The sequence below is a fragment of the Equus quagga genome, chromosome 7, assembly GCF_021613505.1.
Source record: "Equus quagga isolate Etosha38 chromosome 7, UCLA_HA_Equagga_1.0, whole genome shotgun sequence".
NCBI lineage: Eukaryota > Metazoa > Chordata > Mammalia > Perissodactyla > Equidae > Equus > Equus quagga.
In genome coordinates this window covers 46,058,936-46,081,557 of record NC_060273.1, presented here as the reverse complement: position 1 = coordinate 46,081,557, position 22,622 = coordinate 46,058,936, and the positions used below count along the sequence as shown (strand labels likewise).

General features: G+C 43.0%; 1 protein-coding gene and 1 pseudogene across 1 annotated transcript; both read right to left on the bottom strand.

The window, feature by feature from the left end:
* Positions 1 to 201: 201 nt before the first annotated feature.
* Positions 202 to 5,158, bottom strand: LOC124242598 (protein Red-like; annotated as a pseudogene).
* Positions 5,159 to 15,943: 10,785 nt separating this feature from the next.
* Positions 15,944 to 17,858, bottom strand: LOC124242926 (zinc finger protein 354A). The gene has a single exon (XM_046668355.1). It carries the CDS (start codon positions 17,706 to 17,708, stop codon positions 16,212 to 16,214), a length of 1,497 nt encoding a protein of 498 aa, XP_046524311.1. The 5' UTR covers positions 17,709 to 17,858; the 3' UTR covers positions 15,944 to 16,211.
* Between the last annotated feature and the right edge of the window lie 4,764 nt (positions 17,859 to 22,622).

Genomic DNA, 22,622 nt, shown 5'->3' with positions numbered 1-22,622 from the left:
AATTTCCAATTGTCTTAAGTCCTGAAGCCAGTTCGTAGACAGCAGAGGTCCAGCCCTGCTGCTAGGAGTGACTGGGGACATGCTCTGGGTGAAACACAGGAAACAGGCATGGCAATGACCACGGAGGCCTCAGGGTCCAGGACTCCCATCTGGGCACCTGAGGATCCTCCATGTAGATCACATGTGGGGGGTCCTACTGCAGGCCCCTAACTGGAACCGGAATGATCCAATCCTGCAGCAGACACTTGGCAGCGGGAGGTTGGCCACATCTCCACAGGGAGGACCCAAAGGAAAAAGGCACATGGAGAGCTCAGGAGGACATCACCCTTCTACTCTGAATCCTTGCCTATGACTTCGGCTAGTCCAGGGGCCAAGTCCACTCTGAATAAATCTAGGGAAAAAGCCCTAAAGGCCACTGCTTTTTAGGAAGTTTTATGAATTTTAATGGAACTGAGTATACAACAAAATTTTATACACGATTCAAAAAAGGACATACAGCTTTCTGGGAATCGTAGAAAATGCAGTGGGGGAACACATGCCTTGGAGATTCTTTTTGGAGTTGGAACTGGAGATTCATATTTTTGTCTTTTGACTTCAACCCCATTAGCTTCGATCATCCTCCTTTTCTTGATGACTGCCTACTCGTCTCCCACTTTCCACCAAGCTCCGCCTTGTCCTTGCTTTCTTCGAAGCCCCTGGGTCTCTGCCTTTCAGACCTATGGATGCCATACTGGAATGCAGCCTTGGGCAAAGCTCTTTGTTCTTATACTCCCTGTATTCCTCCTGGGTAATGAAATCCCAGCAGCCTCAGGGTCCCTTCCTGGTCCTCTGGTCCACTCTGCTATAATCCACCTCTTCATCACTGACAACAGCCATGTCATCCAAGTAAGCAAGCACTCCACATACACTTTTGGACAAGCCAACCAATCTCCTAGCTGTTTCCTGTCCTATGGCTTCTTCAGAGATTCAGTGCCGTTCCAGCCAGAAAACCCAGCAAACTTCTCTACGATGGACTTGGAATTCCTTGGCAGACCCAGGCCCTTTGTCTGCGTCCATGGACTCATCATCCACTTTGGGCTTCTCAAAGTAGCTGTGCTGCTCTTCTCTCTGCTTCTGTCTCTGTCTCTTCCCTTTCTCTCTGTCTCTATCCCTCTCTGTCTTTGTCTTTTTCCCTCTCTTTGTTTCTCTGTCACTCTGTTTCTGTCTCAGTTTCACTCTCCATTTTACTCTATTTCCTGCTCTCTGACAAGTTCTGGGAGTCACTCTGGTTTCCCACATCTCTCCCCCGCAGTCCCAGGTGTTTTGGTCACTGGGGACACATACTCTCCAATGCCTTCAAAAGTATTCATGTCAGCCTCAGGAGGTTTCTTCTCTTCCAGCTGCCCTTTACCCTTCATCTTAAGCTTCCTGTTGCAGGTAGGCTGCCTCAGGGAGGAAAGGATGTGGGTGAGCTTGCTGATAACAGTGTCACCTGTGCTCAGTGTGGTCTGGGCCTTGATGGTGGGACAATCAGGCTTGCTGCAGATCAGAGTGGCGGAGAAGGCCCTGTGAGCACCTCACGCTGTAGTCCCGCCACAAAGGCCATGAGCCCGGCAGGACCAGCTCATTCCAGTCGAATGCTTGGCTTCGGAAGAGGATGTGGAAAACTTTCTGGCCCAGATCTATTTTAAATTCCATCTTATTCTCAGGATCCTCATCATTCTGGGTTTCCTCCTGGGCATTTCCATCAGTTCTTCCTCCTCTTTCTCTCTGCTGGAAATCACGACTAGGATGTTCTGAAGCAAAGCGAAATACAAGCTTTTCCCAATATTGTCAAATCTGTTTCCTGGCTACCTAAATGCATCACAGAATGAATCCCCACATTACTTAAAGGAGATAAAATATTCAGCACCCAACAACATAAAGCATTTACATGTCCGCTAACAGTGGACAGAGTTCCCTCTCTCCACACCCTAGCTAACACTTGTAATGTTTCCTTTTTGATAAGATCCATTCAAACAAGTGTGGAGTCATATGTCCTTGTGGTTTCCTTTGCATTTCCCTAATGACTAGCGATGTTGAGCACCTTTTCACATGCCTCTCCGACATCTGTATGTATTCTTTGAGAAATGTTTCCTAGGTCCTTTGTCCATTTTTTAATTGGGTTATTTGGGGGTTTTGCCGATGAGTTATATAAATTTCTTATGTATTTTGGATATTAATCTCATCAGATATATGGTTTACAAATATTTTCTCTCATTCCGTTGATTGTTTCCTTTGCTGTGCAGAAGATTTTTAGTTTGATGCAATCCCATTAGTCAATTTTCACTTTTGTTGTCTGTGCTCGTGGTGTCATATTGAAAAATTATTGCCCAGACCCATGTCAAGAAGCTTTTCCCCTGTGTTTTCTTTTAGTAGTTTTATGGTGTCAGTTCTTATGTTTAAGTCTTTAATGCATTTTGAATTGATTTTTGTATTTGGTGTGAAATAAGGGTTCAGTTTCATTCTTTTACACCGGATTACCCAGTTTCCCCAATACCATTTATTGAAGAGACTGTCCTTTCCACAGTGTGCATTCTTGGCACCCTTGTGGAAGATCAGTTGGCTGTGGATGTGCAGATTTGTTTCTAGGCTCTCTCTTCTGTCACATTGGTATATATGTCTATTTTTATGCATTAACATACAGCTTTGATTACTGGAGTTTTGTAATATATTTTGAAATGAGGAAGTGAGATGTCTCCAGCTTCGGCCTTCCGGCTAAGACTGCATTGGTGATTCCGGATCTTTGTGGTTCCAAATGAATTTTAACCATTACTAATTTTCCAATCCTAACCATCAGATGTCTTTCCATTTATTTGTGTTTAATTTTCCTCACCAAAGTTTTATACTTTTCAGTGTGTATGTCTTTCAGCTCTTTGGTTAAGTTTATTACTAAATGCTTAATTCCTTTTGTTACTGTTGCAAATGCAATTGTTTTCTAAATTCACTTTTCAGATAGTTCATTGTTTGTGTATAGGAAGGCAGCAGATTTTTTTTGTTTTGCTTTTTGGGTTTTTTTTGCTGAGGAAGATTGGCCCTGAGCTAACATCCATCTTCCTCTATTTTGTATGTGCGACGCCTACCACAGCCTGGCTTGATAAGTAGTGTGTAGGTCCGCACCCGGATCCGAACTGTGAACCCCGGGCCACCAAAGCAGAGTGCGTGAACTTAACCACTATGCCACCTGGCCAGACCCGAGGAAGGCAGCAGATTTTTGTATGTTAATTTTGGATCCTGCACAAAGGTCCAAGGCAGCAGCAACCCAAAAGTGCTGGTTTCTTTTTTTTCTTGAGGAAATTAGCCCTGAGCTAACTACTGCCAATTCTGCTCTTTTTGCTGAGGAAGACTGGCCCTGAGCTAACATCCATGCCCATCTTCCTCTACTTTATACGTGGGACGCCTACCACAGCATGGCTTTCGCCAAGCGGTGCCATGTCCGCACCTGGGATCTGAACCAGTGAACCCTAGGCCACTGAGAAGCGGACCGTCTGCACTTAACCGCTGCGCCACTGGGCGGCCCCACGTGCTGGTTTCTGGATGAAATCAGAAACTAAGTGGCTGTCGGTCCCATGACAACCTGAATGGGAGCCCATCCCTGAATACCGGGCACTGTGGTTTCTGCACCCCTCCCACCCTGATGGAGGCCACGCTCCTCTGCTCCACTTGCCTCAGACCAGTGGAGGGATCCAAACACCGCCAGCCCCTGTGTCCTCACAAACCAGAACCCTCCCCCTGTCACCTGCTCAGTGCCTTGGGCAGCCAAGGAAGCAGGGCATCCCAGTCTGCCTACTCCCGGGCCTGTATGTATCCAGGACCCACGGGGCTTGGAAGGACTCCTGCCCTGACACCCGGGTGAAAGATGCCCTGAATCTCCGCCTGTAAGTGCCGCTAGGAGGGGCAGGGAGGGACGCCCTTAGGGCCAGAGGGATTTCAGATGGCAGTGGAAGGGGACCAAATAAGCTGCTACAACACTTCCCTGTGCAGACTCTATCTTGCCAGCCAAACAGTCATCAGACTAGATGCACCTCGGAGGACTGCCTGCCAGAAGCCCCATGTCCCTGGAACACGGATGGGGCAGTAAGGAGCTGGCTCACACTACCTGTCTAGAAAGCTCTGTTAAGTTTTTGCAGGGGTGAGGTTTTGCAGAAGTGAGGTAGCCACAGGCAGAGGACCAGGTGCTGATGCTGGCTGTGCTCCTACAGGCCGTAGCTACCTGCCCCCGTGTCCACGCAAACCACGGGCCCTTCCCGCCTCAGCTGCCCAGGGCCTCCCAAGGCCAAGGAGGGTTGGGCATCCCAGTCTGCCTCCTCCAGGGCCCATACCTATGCAAGTGTGACTAGGGAGCCAGGCAAAGAAGGGGTGACTGAGGATCTGATTAATAACTAACATGGTCTGTCAAATGTTTTCCAGATAAGAAGAAAGTCTGTGCTGCTTTGCACAAGTTGATGTCCCCGTTTTGCAGTTGCTGTCTTGCAGAGAAACTCCTATGTTTGCAGCAAGACCCTCTGAAAAATGTTCCAGCACCAAGCATCCTAAAGTTACCTTTAGCTCATTAGCATCTTAAATTCTCCTCTGGGAGGGTCCTAGCAGCCATTGTCAGATCATGCCATGTTATGCAGCAGCATGTTTACCTGCTAAGCATGAGCCCTGAATAAGCATGGTTGTTAGAAATAAACCTGTTACCCTCTCTCCTGTAGAAAGCCTCCGTCGGCACTGAGCTCAGGGAGACACTGCTTCTGGGGGCGATCCCTGGTGTTCTCCACGGCGTGTCAAGCAAGAAAACTTTTCTTCACCTGCTTCTGCTTTGGTTGTTCCTTTCGGTTCTACGCTCACCAAGAGACGAACCCTCTGAGTTCAGTTACACAAGGGCCCACAGGAGATTGTGTGCACTCCGCCCTCCCCTCCTTGGTGAAAAGCTCCCGCAGTCTGGGCCTCTCTGTGCCATGGTGGAGGCCCTGGTGTTTCTAGACACACATAACCACAGTTCAACAGTTTGGAATATTTTTTTTTCCACTCAAGGGACCTAGGAGGGAGTGAATTAAAATTGTAAATGGCTGTAGATTCTAGATTCCTTAATTAAACATTAAGGGAGGGAGGATTTTAGCTTTTAAAAGTATACCCTGCTTACCTCGGTCAGCATTTTCAGTCTAAGTGAGTAGAATTTAGAAGCTTACCAGCTTCTCCTTTCCTGGGGGTGGCAGCGCTTAGCAACATGGCAGAGCATCTGAGGCTTTGCCAAGTGTTCCTTCCGTAAGTGCCCAGGTGGACTGTGTGAACTCAATGACGTATAGAATGACTTTGGTATGAAAAGAATGTTTCGATGTATCTGCATTTAGTAGGGTAAACTGTTTTATCCTTGCTATTTAAAAATCTCACAAGATACTGTGCTCTGTGGCAGCATATATATGCAAATCAAGCCTCCTTTTAAAATATTTTCTAAAGTGACAGATGAACAGAGCCCCTCCCCACGGCCTGCTTCCTTTATGGCCCAAATATGTCCATCTGTGTAGCCAGCCAGTGGGGAAGGAGCCCTGACCTGGCTTCGTGCCCTTCAGCGTATGCTAACATGGCTGTGCGATTCTGCTTCTCCGTGGGCCTGGGAGGCTCAGCCTGTCTTGGCTCAGACATGAGCAGTTCATTTTATGATACCATCAAGGCAAAAGAGATCCATTTCCACTTACTTCCACCCATTAAGGTTTGTGAGAAATATGGCTTTGAAACATTCTAAATAAATTACTTTGTCTTTCCTGTTGGAAAACCCAACATGATGCTGTTAATTTTATTGATTTTTCGGCAAGCCTTTGAGTAATAACCAGTAGCTATAAGGAGGGGCGTATTATCCATCACACATGTGCACTGCCGAGCATGAGATCTATACCACCTTTAGGCATACAGTTTGGCATCTGAATTCTTTTCCAAAGAAAAACAAGAAATGCTCACAGGGACGTGTTACTGCTGTGAGAATTTGCAAACACTTTCCACGGTGTTTCAATGGTGATTCTACTTTTATCATCAGAGATTATATTGAAAAACACAGGTGTTATTAAAAAAAAAAGGAAAGAAAGCAAGGAAGGAAAGACAGGAGAAAGGTTAAAATGGTATATTTTATGGGATACGTATTTGACCACACTTCTAAAAAAAAATTCTATCGTGGTGAAAAAACGCCGTCCTATGCATTTAGCATCTTAACCATTTCTTACTACACAGTTCAGTAATGTTGAGGACATTCACATTGTCGTGCAGCCAATCTCCAGAACTCTTCCTCTGACAAAACTGAAACTCTGTACCCATTGAACAAGTCTCCACTTCTCCCTTCCCCAAGCCCCTGACAACCACTGTTCTACTTTCCATTCCGATGAATCTGATGACTCTAGACACCTGGTATAAGTGGAATCCTATGGTATTTGTCCCTTTGCGTCTGGCTTATTTCACTTAGCATAATGTCTTCAAGGTTCATCCATGTTTGTAGCATGTGTCAGAATTTCCTTTCGTTTTAAGGCTATTTTACCACAAGCTAAAATTAAAAAAAAAAAAAGACTTGGTAGCATGCAGAAGTCAATCAATCTCTCACTCAATCTTACGGCTCACAGCGGAAAATCACTGAGCCATGGAAAGGAATGGAAAACTGACACATGCAAACTCATGCGAGCCTCAGAACATTCTAAGTGTAAAAAGCCAGACACAAAGGCCACATGTTGTATTATTTCATTTACATGAAATAGCCAGAATAGGCAAATCCTAGAGACAGATAGCAGGTTGGGGAATTGGAGGGAGGGCGGAATGGGAGAGACTGTTTAATGGGTACAGAGCGTTCTTTTTGAGGTGATGGAAATGTTCTGGAATTAGATGGTTGTAATGGTTGCACAACTTTGTGAATAGACTTTTTAAAAATCCACTGAATTGTACACTTTTAAAAGGGTGAATCTTATGTGAATTATACCTCAGTTTTTAAAAAGCATGATGATAAAATGCACACATACAGGAAAGAGAGAGTTAACATGGGCGTGGGCGGCTCTGAGCGCCTCAAGGACTCCCAGCACTACCAACCCATGGAGATGGAGGAAGATGCCCCACGAGGACCAGTACACTTATTGACACTTCATTGTATGCAGCAAGAGGGTCAGCTGCCACCACCACTTGATCTGGCAGAGCCTCAAAGGCAGGTGGAGGAGTGGGAGAGCTTTCTGCTGGAGAAACGGGAAGGTCTGCTCTGATGGGATGTTGTTGGGATGGGGAAGCTGGAGGCAGGATGAAGCAGGAAGCTCCTCCCCAGGGCTCTGCCTCCGAGGTCCCTGACGGGCAAGGGCCAGAGCAGGGCTGCCCCCAGTAGCCAAAAGGGGTCTTGGAAACGTTTTTCTTGCAGGGCCCTGGGCCAGGGACATGTGCTGAGTAGGGGACAGACGCCCACCATGTGCCCCCCGGGTCACGCTGGGCCAGTTCCAGCCCCAGAGTGGACCTGGAAATTCAATCAGAGGTGCCCTGCAAGAGCCCCCCTGGCTAGAGAGGTTTTCTGACAGATTTATAAATTTTCACACCCCAAAACCCTTCCCTCCTTCATCATTTTCAGCTGGAAACCTTTTGTGGCTAGAGAAACTTTACTCAGGGTTTTTATTGTTGCTGCTGCTGCTGCTACAACAACAAATAATAGTAATAATAATAATGACAATAAATACAATGATGATGAAAAACAATGATAAATATAATTGTCTACATGTTTGTTGACTTTTTATATATATTTATAATTCATGATACTCTATAATTTATATTTAACATTAAATAAATATGATTTATATTTATGGGTAAAAGTTGATAATAATCATAATTATAATAATTATTATTGCATAAACCTCAGGACCCTACCCCTCCCCACGCCATCCCAAAAGAGCAATGAATCTCGGCTTTAGCTTCCCACTTGGCTGTTCAGCCCCTGTATCACCTTGCCACAGTTTCCGCTCCTCCATATCCGTCTCCATATATGGTCAACCTTTTGAACTGATATCAAAGTGACGTTCCTCCAAATGTGCTAATAAGACAATCGGTCAACCTAGCATCCCAGTAACAGAGGTGAAGTCTATGCCTCCCCTGCAGCCCCCAGACATCTGGTTTGACCATGCCTCTCAGAAATAGAGGCTGAGTCCACTCTGATGCATCCTGCTCAACAGAGAACCCTGGCCTCAGGTAGCCCAGTGGCAATTCATCCTCAAGTCCCCATGGCCTGCTGGTTGACTGCAGCCACTCAGAGAAGAGGCCAACATTGGCAGACTACTGGTCCACTTGGACTTTGGAGTGAGGATCTCAAGGGCAGTGTCTGGCCTGGCACTACCCCACATAGCTGAGGACCAGGATACAGACAGTAGGGGCCCCATGCACCACTGCCAGTCCTCAGCACCTTTGGAAAAGGAGCCTGAGGCTGCCCTCAGATGCCCTTCTTAGGCTCCCTCACCACTCCCTGACTGTTCCAGCATGGAGTGAGTCCCTTTGGGGTGGGGAGGAGGCAGGGCATTGTGGTAGGACACTGCCCTCTTCCCTCCTCCACTGTGGCTTGCTGCTCTGCCCAGAGCCCCAGGGGGCTGGACAGTTGCTTCCTGACCAGTGCAGACAGTCATGCCACAAACCCTGCCACTGAAGACAATACCTATGGAAGAGGGGGAAAGGAAGGAAGGAAGAAATGATGGGAGCCACTGCTCTGGCGGACAAACCCTTGTGTTGAGGGTTGACTTTCAATAGACTACAGAATAGACCAGAGCTGCTCTACCACATACAAAACCCAAATTAAGAAGCAGGTGATCTACAGAATGGTTCAGCACCAGGTACTTTACCAATCTGTGTGGTATGATGGCATTGGAGGTGGCCCTCTTTCTGGCCACACCTATTTCCCAAGATGAAGGGCTCTCAGAGTGGGACCCCAATAACTGACCAAACCACCAAGCAGACCATCAAGCTGATCTACGTATGTGTTGTGAGAATTCCAGAAGGAGAAAAGAGAGAGAAAGGGGCAATGAGACTATTTGGAGAAATAATGGCTGAAAATTTCCCCAAATTGATGAAGGACATGAATAGAAACATCCAAGAGGTTTAACAAATTCCAAGTAGGATGAACTCAGAGATTCACACTGAGACACATTACAACCAACCTGTCCAAAGCTAAAGACAAAGAGAGAATCCTGAAAGCAGAAAGAAAAGAGTGAATTGGCACATACAAGGGACCCTCAATAAGATTATCGGCAGATTTGTCATCAAAAATTTGGAAATGGTAAGGCAGTGGGCTGATATATTTAAAATGGTAAAAGAAAAAAACTGTCAACCAAGAAGCCTATCTCTGCCAAAACAGTCCTTCAAAAGTGAGGGAGAATTAAGAAATTCCCAGATAAACAAAAGCTGAGGAAGTTTATTACCATTAGACTTTCCCTCTAAGAAAAGCTAAAGGGAGTCCTGCAGACTGAAATGAAAGGACACAGGACAGTGACTCGAAGCCGAAGGAAGAAATAAAGACCTTAGTAAAGGTAAATACATGGGCAATTATAAAAGCTAGTATGATTATAAATTTGGTTTATAACTCCACATTTGGTTTACTACACAATTTTAGAGACTAATGTATTAAAACACAATTATTAATTATGTTTTTGGACAGACAATGAATAAAGATGTAGTTTTGTGATATCAACAACTGAATGGGGTGGGGACAGAGCTGTCAAGGAGCAGAGATCTTGTATGTCATTGAAGCTAAGACAGTATCAATTCAAATTAGAGTGTTACAACTTTAGGATGTTAAATGTAATCCCCATGGTAATCACAAAGAAAATAGCTATAAAATATACACAAAAGAAAATGAGAAGGGAACTAAAACATTTCACTATAAAAAATCAACTAAATACAAAGGAAGACAGTGATGCAGGAAACGAGGGACAAAAAGAGCTATAAGGAATAGAGAAAACAAACAGCACAAAGATGGAAGCAATTCCCTCCTTATCAGTAATTCTTTTAAAAGTAAATGGATTAAACTGTCCAATCAAAAGACAGAGATTGGCAGAAAGGATTAAAAAAAAAAATCCAGGGGCCAGCCCTGTGGCCTAGGGGTTAAGTTCAGTGCACTCTGCTTTGGTGGCCTGGGTTTGCGGTTTTGGATCCTGGGTGCAGACCTATGGCACTCATCAGCCATGCTGTGGTGGTCACCCACATATAAAAAAATAAAGGTAAATTGGCACAAATGTTAGCTCAGGGCTAATCTTCCTCAGCAAAAAATTAAATAAATAAAAAATTTAAAAAATCCAACTATATGCTATCTACAAGAAACTCACTTTTCTTTAGATCCAAAGACACAAATAGGTTGAAGGTAAAAGGACAGAAGAAGATATTCCATGCAAATAGTAGCCCTAAGAGAGCAGGGGCGGTTATGCTAATATAAGACAAAACAGACAAACGGGTGAACCTTAAGGACATCATGCTAAGTGAAATAAGCCAATCACAAAAAGACAACTACTGCATGATTCCACTTATATTAAGTACTTAGTGTATTCAAAGCCCTACACAGGAAGTAGAAGGGTTGCTTCCAGGAGTCGGGAGGAGAGGGGAATGGGAGTTACTGTTTAATAGGTATAGTTTCAGTTGTTGAACTGGGAGTTCAAAGTATATGACTTTTCATTGGCTGAGTTACGGTAGCCTCTCATTAGCTGAGCTGTTGCCGGGAAAGGAGAAATCCCTTCCTTCCTTCTGCTGAGGGGGTACGTAGTATCATTGTCTGTCAGAGATGCAAGGTACCTCTCTTCCTGTTGGGGTCTGTGGTGTGTGCTGAGTGGCCCATGTGTGACGGTCCTCCCTTCTGATCTCTGGACTCCGTTTTAAATGAAGTTTCTGTTTACTAATTTTCACTAGTTTTGCAGCATGAAAACAGTTCTGGAGATGATTGTAATGGTTTCACAACAATATGAAGGTACTTAATACCACAAACTATACACTTAAAAATTGTTAAGATGGTAAATTTTATGTGTATCTTACCAAAATTTAAGAACTTGGAGAGGGGCCGGCCCAGTGGCTCAGTGATTAAGTTCGCATGTTCTGCTTCGGAGGCCCAGGGTTCACCGGTTCAGATCCCCAGTGCAGACATGGCACTGCTTGGCAAGTCATACTGTGGTAGGCGTCCCACATATAAAGTAGAGGAAGATGGGCATGGATGTTAGCTCAGGGCCAGTCTTCCTCAGCAAAAAGAGGAGGATTGGCAGCAGATGTTAGCTTAGGGCTAATCTTCCTCAAAAACAACAAAAAGATGGTCGTGTGTGTGTGTATACATATTTTTGCCTTCATTGTACCAATGCAGTGTATTATACTGATTGATTTTCATATGTTGTGAAAACCTTTGATTTCTGGGATAAATCCCACTTGGTCATGGTGTATTATCCTTTTAATATGCTGCTAGATTTATGTTAACCTGGCTAGGAGTTGGGAAACCATAGCTGCCAGAGGCTTTAAACTCCTCTAGCATCCTTGTTTTTGTCTCTACTCCTGACTTTGAGCTTCCCTAACCACTCCTCCTCAAGGAGAGTCTGTGTCTTATAACCCTTTCCGCTGTAATCCAATGTTATTGTACTGGAGCCCTGTTGGTGTGGTGGCAAACTTGGGGAGATTCTATAATTTTCCAATTAAAATCTCAGTCTTAGTGGGCCTATGTCTAGGGCCTGGGAGCCCCTCAAGTGCTTCTCCAGTTTCTTTTTTGGCTCCTGGCCCTGTCCTCCTTCCCTTGGTTGTAGCATTCCCAGTCTATTTCCCTGAAGCCATCACCCCTGTTGACCATGTTTTCTCCTCCTTAGTGACACAGGAGGGTTAGAGGGGCCTAAAGTGGGAGGACTGTCCTTAGCCCAGCTAGCACAGACCTCTGGTAAACTCTTTTCCCCTGGAGAGTAGGCCTTTTTGGTGGAGAAGACTCTGGATATGTTTCACAATGGTTACCTGTCCCATCAGAGCCCTCAGGGGAGATTTCTCAGGGCCGTCATGTAAATCCAAAGGAGTTTCTGGAGCTAATGGTACCTCTTGAGACTGTGGCCCCCAGGAGTTTCTCACTCTAAAGCTAGTCCACATTCAACCTCCAGCAATTCATCAAAACTATCATTTAAATGGTCCTGCCAGTTTATGGCTCCAGCAGCTTCTGGTCAGGTAAGCAGATCTTGGCTGTGTCTCTCTGGATATGCCTATCTCTTCAGATTTCAGTATTGCAATTTACCCAGCAACCTCAGTTCTCAGGAAGATAAAAGGTACTAATTTTCAGCTTGTCCAGCTTTTTCTTGTTTTAAGGATCGGAGTGATGACTTCCAAGCTGTTTATACATTGTAGCTGAAGTCCAAACAAGTTTTTGAATGCTAGAGAACTGAAGATAACTGAATGCAAACAAAATCACAGAAATCCTTTAACTGCTCACATGGTTAAATACTGAAGTAATGCAACAGTTTCATAAGAACTACTTCAGGGTCAACAGAAAGGATATCAGATGCTGTCTGTGCAACATATGCGGAAATGCAGAATATGGGCAGGACAGCCGACACCTTCCACAGAATCCTCTATATTTTGTTTCAACTTGCAATAAATTGTATGCACTTCTCCACATCCACCAAAATTTGCACTTGTATTATCTCTACCCAAAGCAGTGCACTATTCCTCATTAACTCACTGAGTTTCTGCAAAAACTTTATATTGTTTCTGAAGTCTCATCTAGAATGGATTATACTTGCAATAGCCTTCTAAGAGTTTTTCATGAGAAAATCATTGCATAAGCAAAGGGAAAATTTTTTCTGCATTGTGATTACTTGCATCATGGGTTATGTTGTAAAAGGATGAGGCATTTTAGATCTTTAATACTTTACGATAGTAAAATTTTTTCTGCATTGTGATTACTTGCATCCTGGGCTATGTTGTAAAAAGATGAGGCATTTTAGATCTTTAATACTTTACGATAGTAAATGGAGCTATTGCATTTTTTGTTACAGCAGTATTTTATCCTGGCACTTGAAAATTTGTTTGCAATTTGAGAATTGGAAAATACTCCTGGCACATTTGATCGGTCATTTGTGCTGAAAAAACTGATGATGATGATGCAGTGTGGCCATAACAACTTCCACTATGATTATTTTATTTTCATCCAAATGTCTTTTAATCAGAAAATTTGTTACTTTATCCTTTTATAGTTGAGGTAATCATATATCTCTTAGGTTTAGCTGTTTGTATATGCTGGTTTATATTTAACTTTCTATCATTTTTGATATTGAATGAAAGTTTCATAATGCAGAAAGTTTGAAAAAGACTTTTTCCTCATTTAATAGCCAGCCAATGTTCTAAAAATTAGTCATGAAATTTACATTTGTATTTGGGATTTAAATACACAAAAAGTAGATGATAGCAATCACCACATGAATTGAAAACATTCAATTTGATAGTCTCATGGCCTCACTAGTGCACTGTCACTCACAGGGCTGAGGTGCTAACAGTAAAGTGGGGTTGAACTGTTGAAATGGTGCACACTAATAACAGATTGAACTTGATATGTGATGCAGGGAAGGTGAACTTCATGTATGCCTGTACGGGAGAGCTGTATTTGCAAGGAACAGGCTCCCTGAAGAAAGCCAGAGCTGATCTAAGACCAGGTTTGGGGAAGCTCGGTCTGGGGATCGGTGGATTTTCAGAAGCAGAAGTGTTTATGGATTGACAGACTTTCAATGTGTTAGTGTCATGACTGGAATAAGGCAGTGTTTGACGGGTGTACTTTCCAAAGCATGGTCACTGTGGTGAGGCATCTGCTGACTGTTGTCTCGAGGTCTGGGACTGTCACTGACTGCACTCTCAGAAGCTGGAGTGCCCTTAATGTGCTAACTTTCAGAGGCACAGCCGCTCCTGCCGAATTCCAGAGTATGTGCACTGATCCAAAGTTCTAATTAATGGTGATTATTTGTTTACAACTTGAGACTTTGGCAAAAAGAAGTCTTTTCTTTAATATGGAAAACAAGACTCAATTCTCCATTCCAAGTTTTGTTCTTTCCTCAGCCAAAAACACAGGAGACTATAAAGGATTGTTCAGATCTTTATTTGTGGAGGTATGATTTTCCGCTAGTGTTGCCATTTAAGTAATTTTTCTTTTTTTGGTTGAGGAAGATTTTCCCTGAGCTAACATTGTGCCACTCTTCCTATTTTGTATGTGGGATGCCACAACACGGCAGCTGATGAGCGCTGCAGGTATGCACCTAGGAACTGAACCTGGGCTGCTGAAGCAGAGTGCACTGAACTTAACCACTAGGCCATGGGGCCGGCCCCACATTTAAGTAATTTAAGTGCCAATTACTAAAGCAGAAAAATAGTTCTGACTGCTGAACTTCTGTTATTGGGAAAAAAAACACAACTGACTACATTACAGGCAACCTGATGGAATTGATACAGGATGCAGAACAAAAATCATTAAATACAGGACATCCTCTGTATACAGGTTACCTGGCAACCCTACCCGTGAGTCAGTTCAGCCACCTTCTTACTCACCAACCTCGTCTACTTGCTGTGAACACCACGTCTCATTTATCCTAATACAGTATCTGTCTCGTGTTCCCCACCTGTGCTGTTGCTGCTTGAGCTGGACTCTCTTTCATCTATCACCTGAATTACTCCCGCCCAGATTTCTAGGCATCAGTCTGGACAGTTTTCTTCAACCATCTAAGTTCATCCTCTATGCATTGTTGCCAGAACAATTTCTCTTGCTTAAAATCTTTAATTCCATTGATTTTCAGAAAAAACCCAAACTTCTTAGCATGGCAAATAGGACTTTTATCATCTAGCCTCTGCCTTCTTCTCAAACTTTAAGATCTGTCATTCTCCTTCTCATCAGTTCTATATTTGAGTTTCCACAAAGGTGTCCTAACATTGCCCACCTGTACCTTTATCATGCAGTTTTTTATTTGGAATATGTCTCTCACCCTCTGGAGAGTTCCTATTATTCTTTGAAAATCTAGCTCAGCAATCACTGTCTCTGGAAAGCTTTCTTTGATGTCTCTAGGTTTCCTTGGTTGGGTTCAATCTCCTCTTCATCCTGTGCAAGTCCCCACAACATCCTTGCCCTCTATACACACTATCATACCTACCTGCCTGTTAAATCCACCATACTGACATACTGTGACATGATCTGCTTACTCTTCTGCTAGTCCCTCAACTCCATCCCCTTTCCCCCAAGTCATGGCTTCTTGAAGGCCTGTGTCTCTCTTCCTAAAACTCCCAGTATGCAGTATACTATCTGCCCCAAAGCTGGAATTAAAAAAAATTACCAAGTTGTGGATAATTACTCCTTTTGCTTTCCTGAAGTTGACACTAGAGAACACCAAGTAAGGAAAACATACTTTTTATGTTCTGAAATGACTGATGTACGTTTTGATATTTTGGCACAGGTGTTAGATTCATTAAACTTGTTTGGTAGCTCCTTCTTTTCTGAACTTAAATATATATATATATTTAATAGTTTTAAGTGTGAAATAATTGCTTATTTTTCCATTAATATACTTAAGGTGACAGCTCACAGTACACAGCAGGCATACTTCAGAGCAAAAAAAAAAATTCTGAGAACAGAATTAGAAATTTGGTAGAAAATTTCCAGTTCACAGCAATTATTGGAAGTGCAAAGGAAGAGAACAGACTTTTATTTTTAGACGAAATCCATGCACAAAATTTGACATCAGGTCAGGAAAAGGACAAACCCCATAAACTGAGAGGTAGTTTATAGTTCATTTTTCTTTTATTTGGTCCTTTCCTCTAAAAACGTATAATTTCTTTGATTGCATGTTTTATATGCTATTAAAATGTTATAAAAAAGTATTACGTTTATAGTTTTTTAAAATGAGAAATCCAGTGCACACCCCCCCACCAGATGTTTATGAAAATCACATATGCTATCTAGTGTACACTGCTGTAGAGAGAAAACAATTCTTTTATTTTACAAATATGCAATGTCTCCAGTTGTGAATTCATTTCAGGTTACTTAAAAACGTGTCTGACAGGCACAAACACTTTATACTTTCCTCATTATCTATTACATAGTCAAGGTTTATCCTTGTAATTTACTATCTGATGAGGACTAAATTACAAGAAGGGTTTTCATATCCATAGCATTTATCACATCACTCTCATGTACTCTAATCAGCTTTGGTTTAAGGCTCTCACACATGCAAATCTACGTTCTAGGGCTTATCTTCAATGTGGACTTTATAATGATTGGTAAGGGAGGACCTGTGGTTGAAGAGTTTCCCACAGGTATTACATTCATAGGGTTTCTCTCCAGTATGAATTCTCTGATGGGCAATACGTGATGAGCTTTGTCTAAAAGTTTTCCCACACGTATTACATTTAAAGGGTTTCTCTCCCGTATGAATCCTCCGATGTTGAATAAGAGCTGAACTTTGGCCAAAAGATATCCCACATTCCTCACATCGATATGGTTTCTCTCCAGTATGAATTCTCTGATGATTACTAAGGGAGGAGTTACACCTGAATGTCTTCCCACACTCATTGCATTTATAGGGTCTTTCTCCGGTATGCATTCTCTGATGTTGAATGAGAGCTGAACTCTGTCTGAAGGCTTTCCCACACACTTTACATTTACATGGTTTCTCTCCAGTATGAATCCTCTCATGAATAATAAGTGTCGAGTGGGAACTTAGGGCTTTACCACATTCATTACAGTTATAAAACTTCTCACCAGTATGAATTATTCGGTGTCTATTAAGTCGTGAAACAGAAGTGAAGCCTTTCCCACATTGATTACATCTGTACGGCTTTTCTCCAGTGTGAATTCTTTCATGTTGAATGAGAGAGGCACTCTGACTGAAGGCTCTCCCACATTCACTACATTTAAAAGGTTTCTCTCCAGTGTGAATTCTCTGATGATAACGAAGGGATGAGCTCGACTTAAAGGTGTTGCCACATTCGTTACATAAATAGGACTTCTTTCTGGAATGATGTCTCTGACACCCAGAAAGGGACGTGCTGCAACTAGATGCCTTCCTACCTGGATTATACTTATGGGGATTTTCTCGAGCATGGATTTTTTGATGTATAAAAAGGCCAGACCTTCTGCTGAAGGATTTGCCACATTCTTTACATCGATAGGATTTTTCCACAGTATGTGTTCTCAGGTGCTTATAAAGGGATGTACTAAGAGTGAAGGCTTTCCCACATTCTTTACACACATAGGGTTTCTCTCCAGTATGAGTTATTTGATGTTGAATAAGAGCTGAACTTTGGTTAAAGGCTTTTGAACATTCCTTACATTTAAACAACTTCTCTCCACTATGGTTTTTCTCGTGTTTACGGAGGGATGATGTGTTAATGAAGGTTTTCTCACATTTACTACACTGATAGCGTTTGTCTGCTGTGATGATTTTTGGTTGATTAAGTAAATTTGAATTCTGTTTGAAGTTGTTTCCTCGTATTTCACATTTTGGTGGTGTTTTTTCTCTGGGAACCATCTGTTGCCTAACAAGGACTGACTTTGGGCTGAAGTTTTGGCCAAATTCAGTATTTTTATGTCTTCTTTCTGCAGTGAGGGTTTTTGTGTGGGTGACCGAAACTATCTGCACACTGTCCTTTTTCTCCTGGTTTTTCTCGAATCTGTTTTCATACATGCAGGGACTTTCTGATTTGAAGTCCCAGGGCCCATTCTTTTTGGATCTTTTCATTATTTGCTCCTGAAATGAAGACTCTTGTGTTTGAGTCGACTTTGTGGTTTTATGACTGCTCTTCCATCCTGGAGGGAGGAAAAAAATTAAAGATGTTTCATGTGATACAGCATTTGGCTACTGAATCTACACGTACAGAATGAATAAATATTGGAGATATTCAAATGAGGTCTCGGTATCTGGCTAAAAAAATAGTAGGAAGAAAAACTTAAGAGATTTAGGCAATGTAGAAAAACAATCAATGGGAGCCGAAGCACATGGGTGGAAAAAAGAATAAAACAAACCCATGAAGAGGGTGAGTCTGAGTGACCAGGAGAAGTGGCTAATGGAGAATGGAGAAGAGGGATGACAAGGGGAGTGCAAACTGGGAAAGGCAGGCTGGGAGCAGGGTCCAAGCCCACGACAGACTCCTAAATCATCTTCTTTGTGTAATCATGCTTAATCTGGAAAGCCTTCCCCCATTTCCTTCATACCAAATTCCTTTGTATCTGTCAGATTCACTTCAAAAGTTAACTCTTTCTGAGTCCTGTCTTAACTCTGAGTTTTCATAGTCCATTTCCCTCATTATAGCACCTACCACAGTGTTAAAAAATCTATACGTAATACCTTTACATTAAATATAATTATATTTCTCTATCTATATCTACATATATTTCACCTTCCTTCTGTACCCTAAGTGTCCTCTGCAAGCAGATCAGCATGCCCTATTAACCTATAGATCCTCCTGATGGCATCTGAATTAGATACAACGTGTCTGTTTTGTTAATCTCCCTCAATTATTTATATACTCCTAATTCTCAGTTTGAACAATGTCAGATAGTCTCAGTTACTTATTATTAATTTCACACACACACACACACCATTCAAACACCTGTAGAAGAAGTAGCCTTCCAGAACAGTACACAACATGGGCGACGGGAGAGTCTCAGGGCCAGTTCAAACAGGAAGGCTTTACTGAATTAATCTACAGAAGTGCCACAGCTAGGCACAAAGCCAAAAGTCGCAAGCTAGGAAGGCAGCCTTGCTCATGTATCAAGCAAGAGAGCCTATGGCGGCAGGGTACAAAAGAGTCAAAGATCAACAGTAAAGCAGGCATAAACATAAAAAGGTAGAAAAGGCTAATGTGATAAAGTGGTAGAGAACAGAACTAAAATCAATAAATATTAAAACTGGGTAAAGACACAATTCACTGGATATTATATTTTGCCAGGGGAATGGTTGTGCGTAGAGTTTGGCATTTTCTCCTGGGCTACAGGTAACTGTGCACAGTGCACCTTGCATCTCACTCTATTTGGGATTCCTATCTGACATTCACTTTCTCATCTGGGTACATATTTCCTCTGCTTGCTGAACATAAAATACTCTGCTTCTCTTTTTCTTCTACCAGTATTCACTTCTCAGTTTCCTTCATAGATGACTTTTTCTGCTCCCTTTTTAAAAACTGGTATTTCCTAGGGTTTGGGATTTTTTTTTTCACTACATACCCTCTTTGACTAATTTTATATGCACCTATATCTTTACTATTTATTATAAGAGAAAGAGAAGTTTTTAACTTTCTGCCCAACACCTTCCTAGTTCCTTCTCCATCTAAGTCTTGCCAAATTAAATGATCAAATTTCAATACATTATTTGGGCAAAAGTACGGGAGGCAGTCACAAAGATTGAGTACTTTCCCCTGTGCATCTCAGTCATTGGTTCTGGGTTAGTACATGTGCTGGGAAGAAGATACCAGGATTCCACAATTTGGAATCTGGCTAATGAGGTAAAGCTAGAGACCCTGCCTTAAGTCTGTATGTAAAGACCGCAGTTTTGTGACCAAAACCTTTACTAGAGCCCTGAGCGTCAGGCTCCAGTACCTAAATGGTACTTTGTTTCTTATGCTTCACTGCTTCTACCACGGTTTCCTAACTAATCTCCCTACTTCAAGTCTTACTCTCTGCCAGTTTAGTCTCCACACTGCAGCCAGACTCATTTTCCTAAAATCCACATCCTATCATGTTGCAAACTTCCTTAAGATCCTCAAGCTTATCTTCAATGATTCACTTATAAAGTCCAGGGTACTTAACATGGTGAACAAGGTATTTCGTGTTCTGACCTTTGTCCACCTCTGTCCTCATCTCCCTCCCCTGGCTTCTTGCCAGGCATGCAGAACTTCACGGAGTTTCTGGAGCACTCCATGCTTTTTCCTGTCTGTCTTCATCTTTGCATATGCTGGAGACATCCTTTCCATTCAAATATGATTTAAGTGCCTACTGTGGGTCAGGTAATGTCCTAGGGAAAGCAGGCACTGTGATGATCAAGACAGAGCTCCAGCCTCTAAGGAGCTTATAATTTAGAGAGAGAAGAGTGTGTGTGTGTATGTGTATGTGTGTGGTGTGTGAGTGCTGGGGGGGAGGGAGTGACAAATAATAAGTAAATAAAGAAAATCCATGTGGATATGTGAAGAAAGAGCTTCCCAGTCAAAGGAAACAGCAGACATGCAAGCGCGGTAACTTTTGAGGAAAGGAAAGAGGCTGCGTGGCTAGAGCGCAGAGAGCAGGGGGAAACTGGTAGGTAAACTGGAGCAGCAGGTAGAGCAAGTCACATAAGGCCTCACGGGTCAGGGAAGGACTTGGAATTTTATTCTCAGCATGATGGGGAGCCCTGGGGAGTTACACGCTCACTCGAGTTGTGTACTGTGTAGAGAACAGACTGGCTAGGGCACAGTGGAAGCAGCGAGGGGAGAGATCACGTAGGAAGCTACCACAGTCATGTACGTGAGAAGGGGGTGGAGGCACCGATGTCTGCATCAGGATACACTATTAAGGAAGTACCAACAGGACTGGACTTGCTGACAGACTGTACGCGGGGTGCTGAAAGGGAGTAACAAAGGTAGGGATCACTCCTAGGTTCCAGCCTGAAAATGACGAATGCCGGCCCAGGTTCCTGAGAAGGGCAAGACTAGGCAGAGGCCAGTCTGATGGTGTAGCCTGCTTCAGGTGTGTTTGCTATGGCTGAGAGGCCTTAACAGACGCTGGAGGGAGACACTAAACTGTCAGTCATATTTGTTATTTTGGAGATCTGGGAGAAGGTCAGGGCTACCGTTCGGTATTTGGGAGTCATCAGTAGTTAGGTTTTATTTAAAGCTGAGGAACTGAAAGAAATCACTTCGGCACTGCAATATCAGAGGTCAAGAAAAGGAAGGAACCAGAAGAGTATGGTGTGCCAGGGGCCAAAGGAAGAAAGTACTTCAGGGAGGGGTGAATGATCAACTTTGACAAACAATCTGAGAACTAAACACTGAGCCCTGACTGTGCCCGATGGAGACTGGGAATTAACGGCCACGGTGTCCATGGAATGGCACGAAGAAAGCCCTGCTGGAGTGCACAGAAGAAACGATGGCAGGTGAGAAAACAGAAACATCAAGTATAGTAATGCTTTTGAAAAGTTTTTCTTAAAGGAGAATAAGAGAAAGAGGACATGGGGAGTTTCTGTTTTTTTATGGAAGTGATTACAGCTTCAAGGGAAACTCACTTCGGCTCTACGTAAAGTGCCAGCATCTTAGTCCTGAATTCTTGTTTCCCACTGAGATGGATATGAGTCCTGGATTGTGGGCATCCTAACTGTTCCCTATGATCTGCTTAAGAGTTCTCTACAGGCCTACAGATCTGTCTCCTGAAGTGCAGCTCAATCTTTGCTCCCTCCCAGAGTCAAGCCTGGACCAGAGCTACCTCATGAACAAAGTCAAGACTTAGGTCAGAAGTGTAGACACCAGAATGATCTTGCCAATGGCCACCACCCAAAGTGCTTCCAGATTCTCCTCCCTCGGCTCTTATGACACTCTGCCAGTCTCTCTTCAACGTTCTCTTCCTAGATGTCTTCATCCGCTCCCACACCTCCCATGTGAATGACAATCCTGACTGCTCAAAATACTTTACAGAGGTATCTCCCACTGCCTGCAGGACTTTCCATTTGAGTACCTTTCTTTTCAAATTCGGCCTGTCCAAATCTGAACCCAGAGCATTCCTTTTCAAGGCTTTTTTCTATGTTTCCCAGTTCAAAGTTCATCATAACCTTTTTAGTGACTTTGCCATAAATTCTTAGTTTCATCTCAGAATCTTCACTCCCCTGTAGTCCAAGTCTAGTCAGTTATTAAATTCTCTTAAATCTCATCAGTAAGGTGTCTCTAACAACCATCATTAATACATCCAAGTTCAGGCTCTCCTTACGCTATAGTGACTACTGCTACTGACCCTCGATTTGACCCTTTCACCCATCTCTCACCTTTCCCGTATTATTTCCCACTGGATTTACCCCTCTTACTACAAAGAACTCCTCTTACTACTTCAAAAAGCATTGACTGCTCCTTATTAAACTCATTTGTCAAATATTTAAAAAGCACTACAATATGTCAGGCTTTATCCTAGGCACTGGTGATTCACAAGACATTTCGGATTCAACAATGAAAAGAAAGTTAATTTCTTCAAGGAGTTGACAGTTTGGCATTAGAGACAAAGAAGGAATAAGTAATCACATCACAAAGTGATAATTTCTACAACAAAAAGATGAGGCAGAAATGGATGCGAATGTGAGCTCAGCACCCAAAATACCCTTAGACAGTGGAGGGTGAAAACAGGGAAGGCGTACAGGTGGTGGTCAGAATTTTTTGGAAGAAACGTCTAAGACGGGATTTTAAAGAACTAGATGTCGGCCAGCTGGAGGCGGGGCAGCACGAGGGCTGGAGGCAGCATCGAAATCTCTGAACCCAAGCTGGCTTTCCAGACTTACTTCCTAAAGTATCCCTCCCCACCATATCCTATAGCTGGTCAGATTAAAAGTTATTCCTATAAAAAGATCATATGCATTTGCAGTCTATCAAGATTTTCTAGAGAGTGAGAGAAGTGAGGGTGGTAATATGCTGGGAATTATATACAA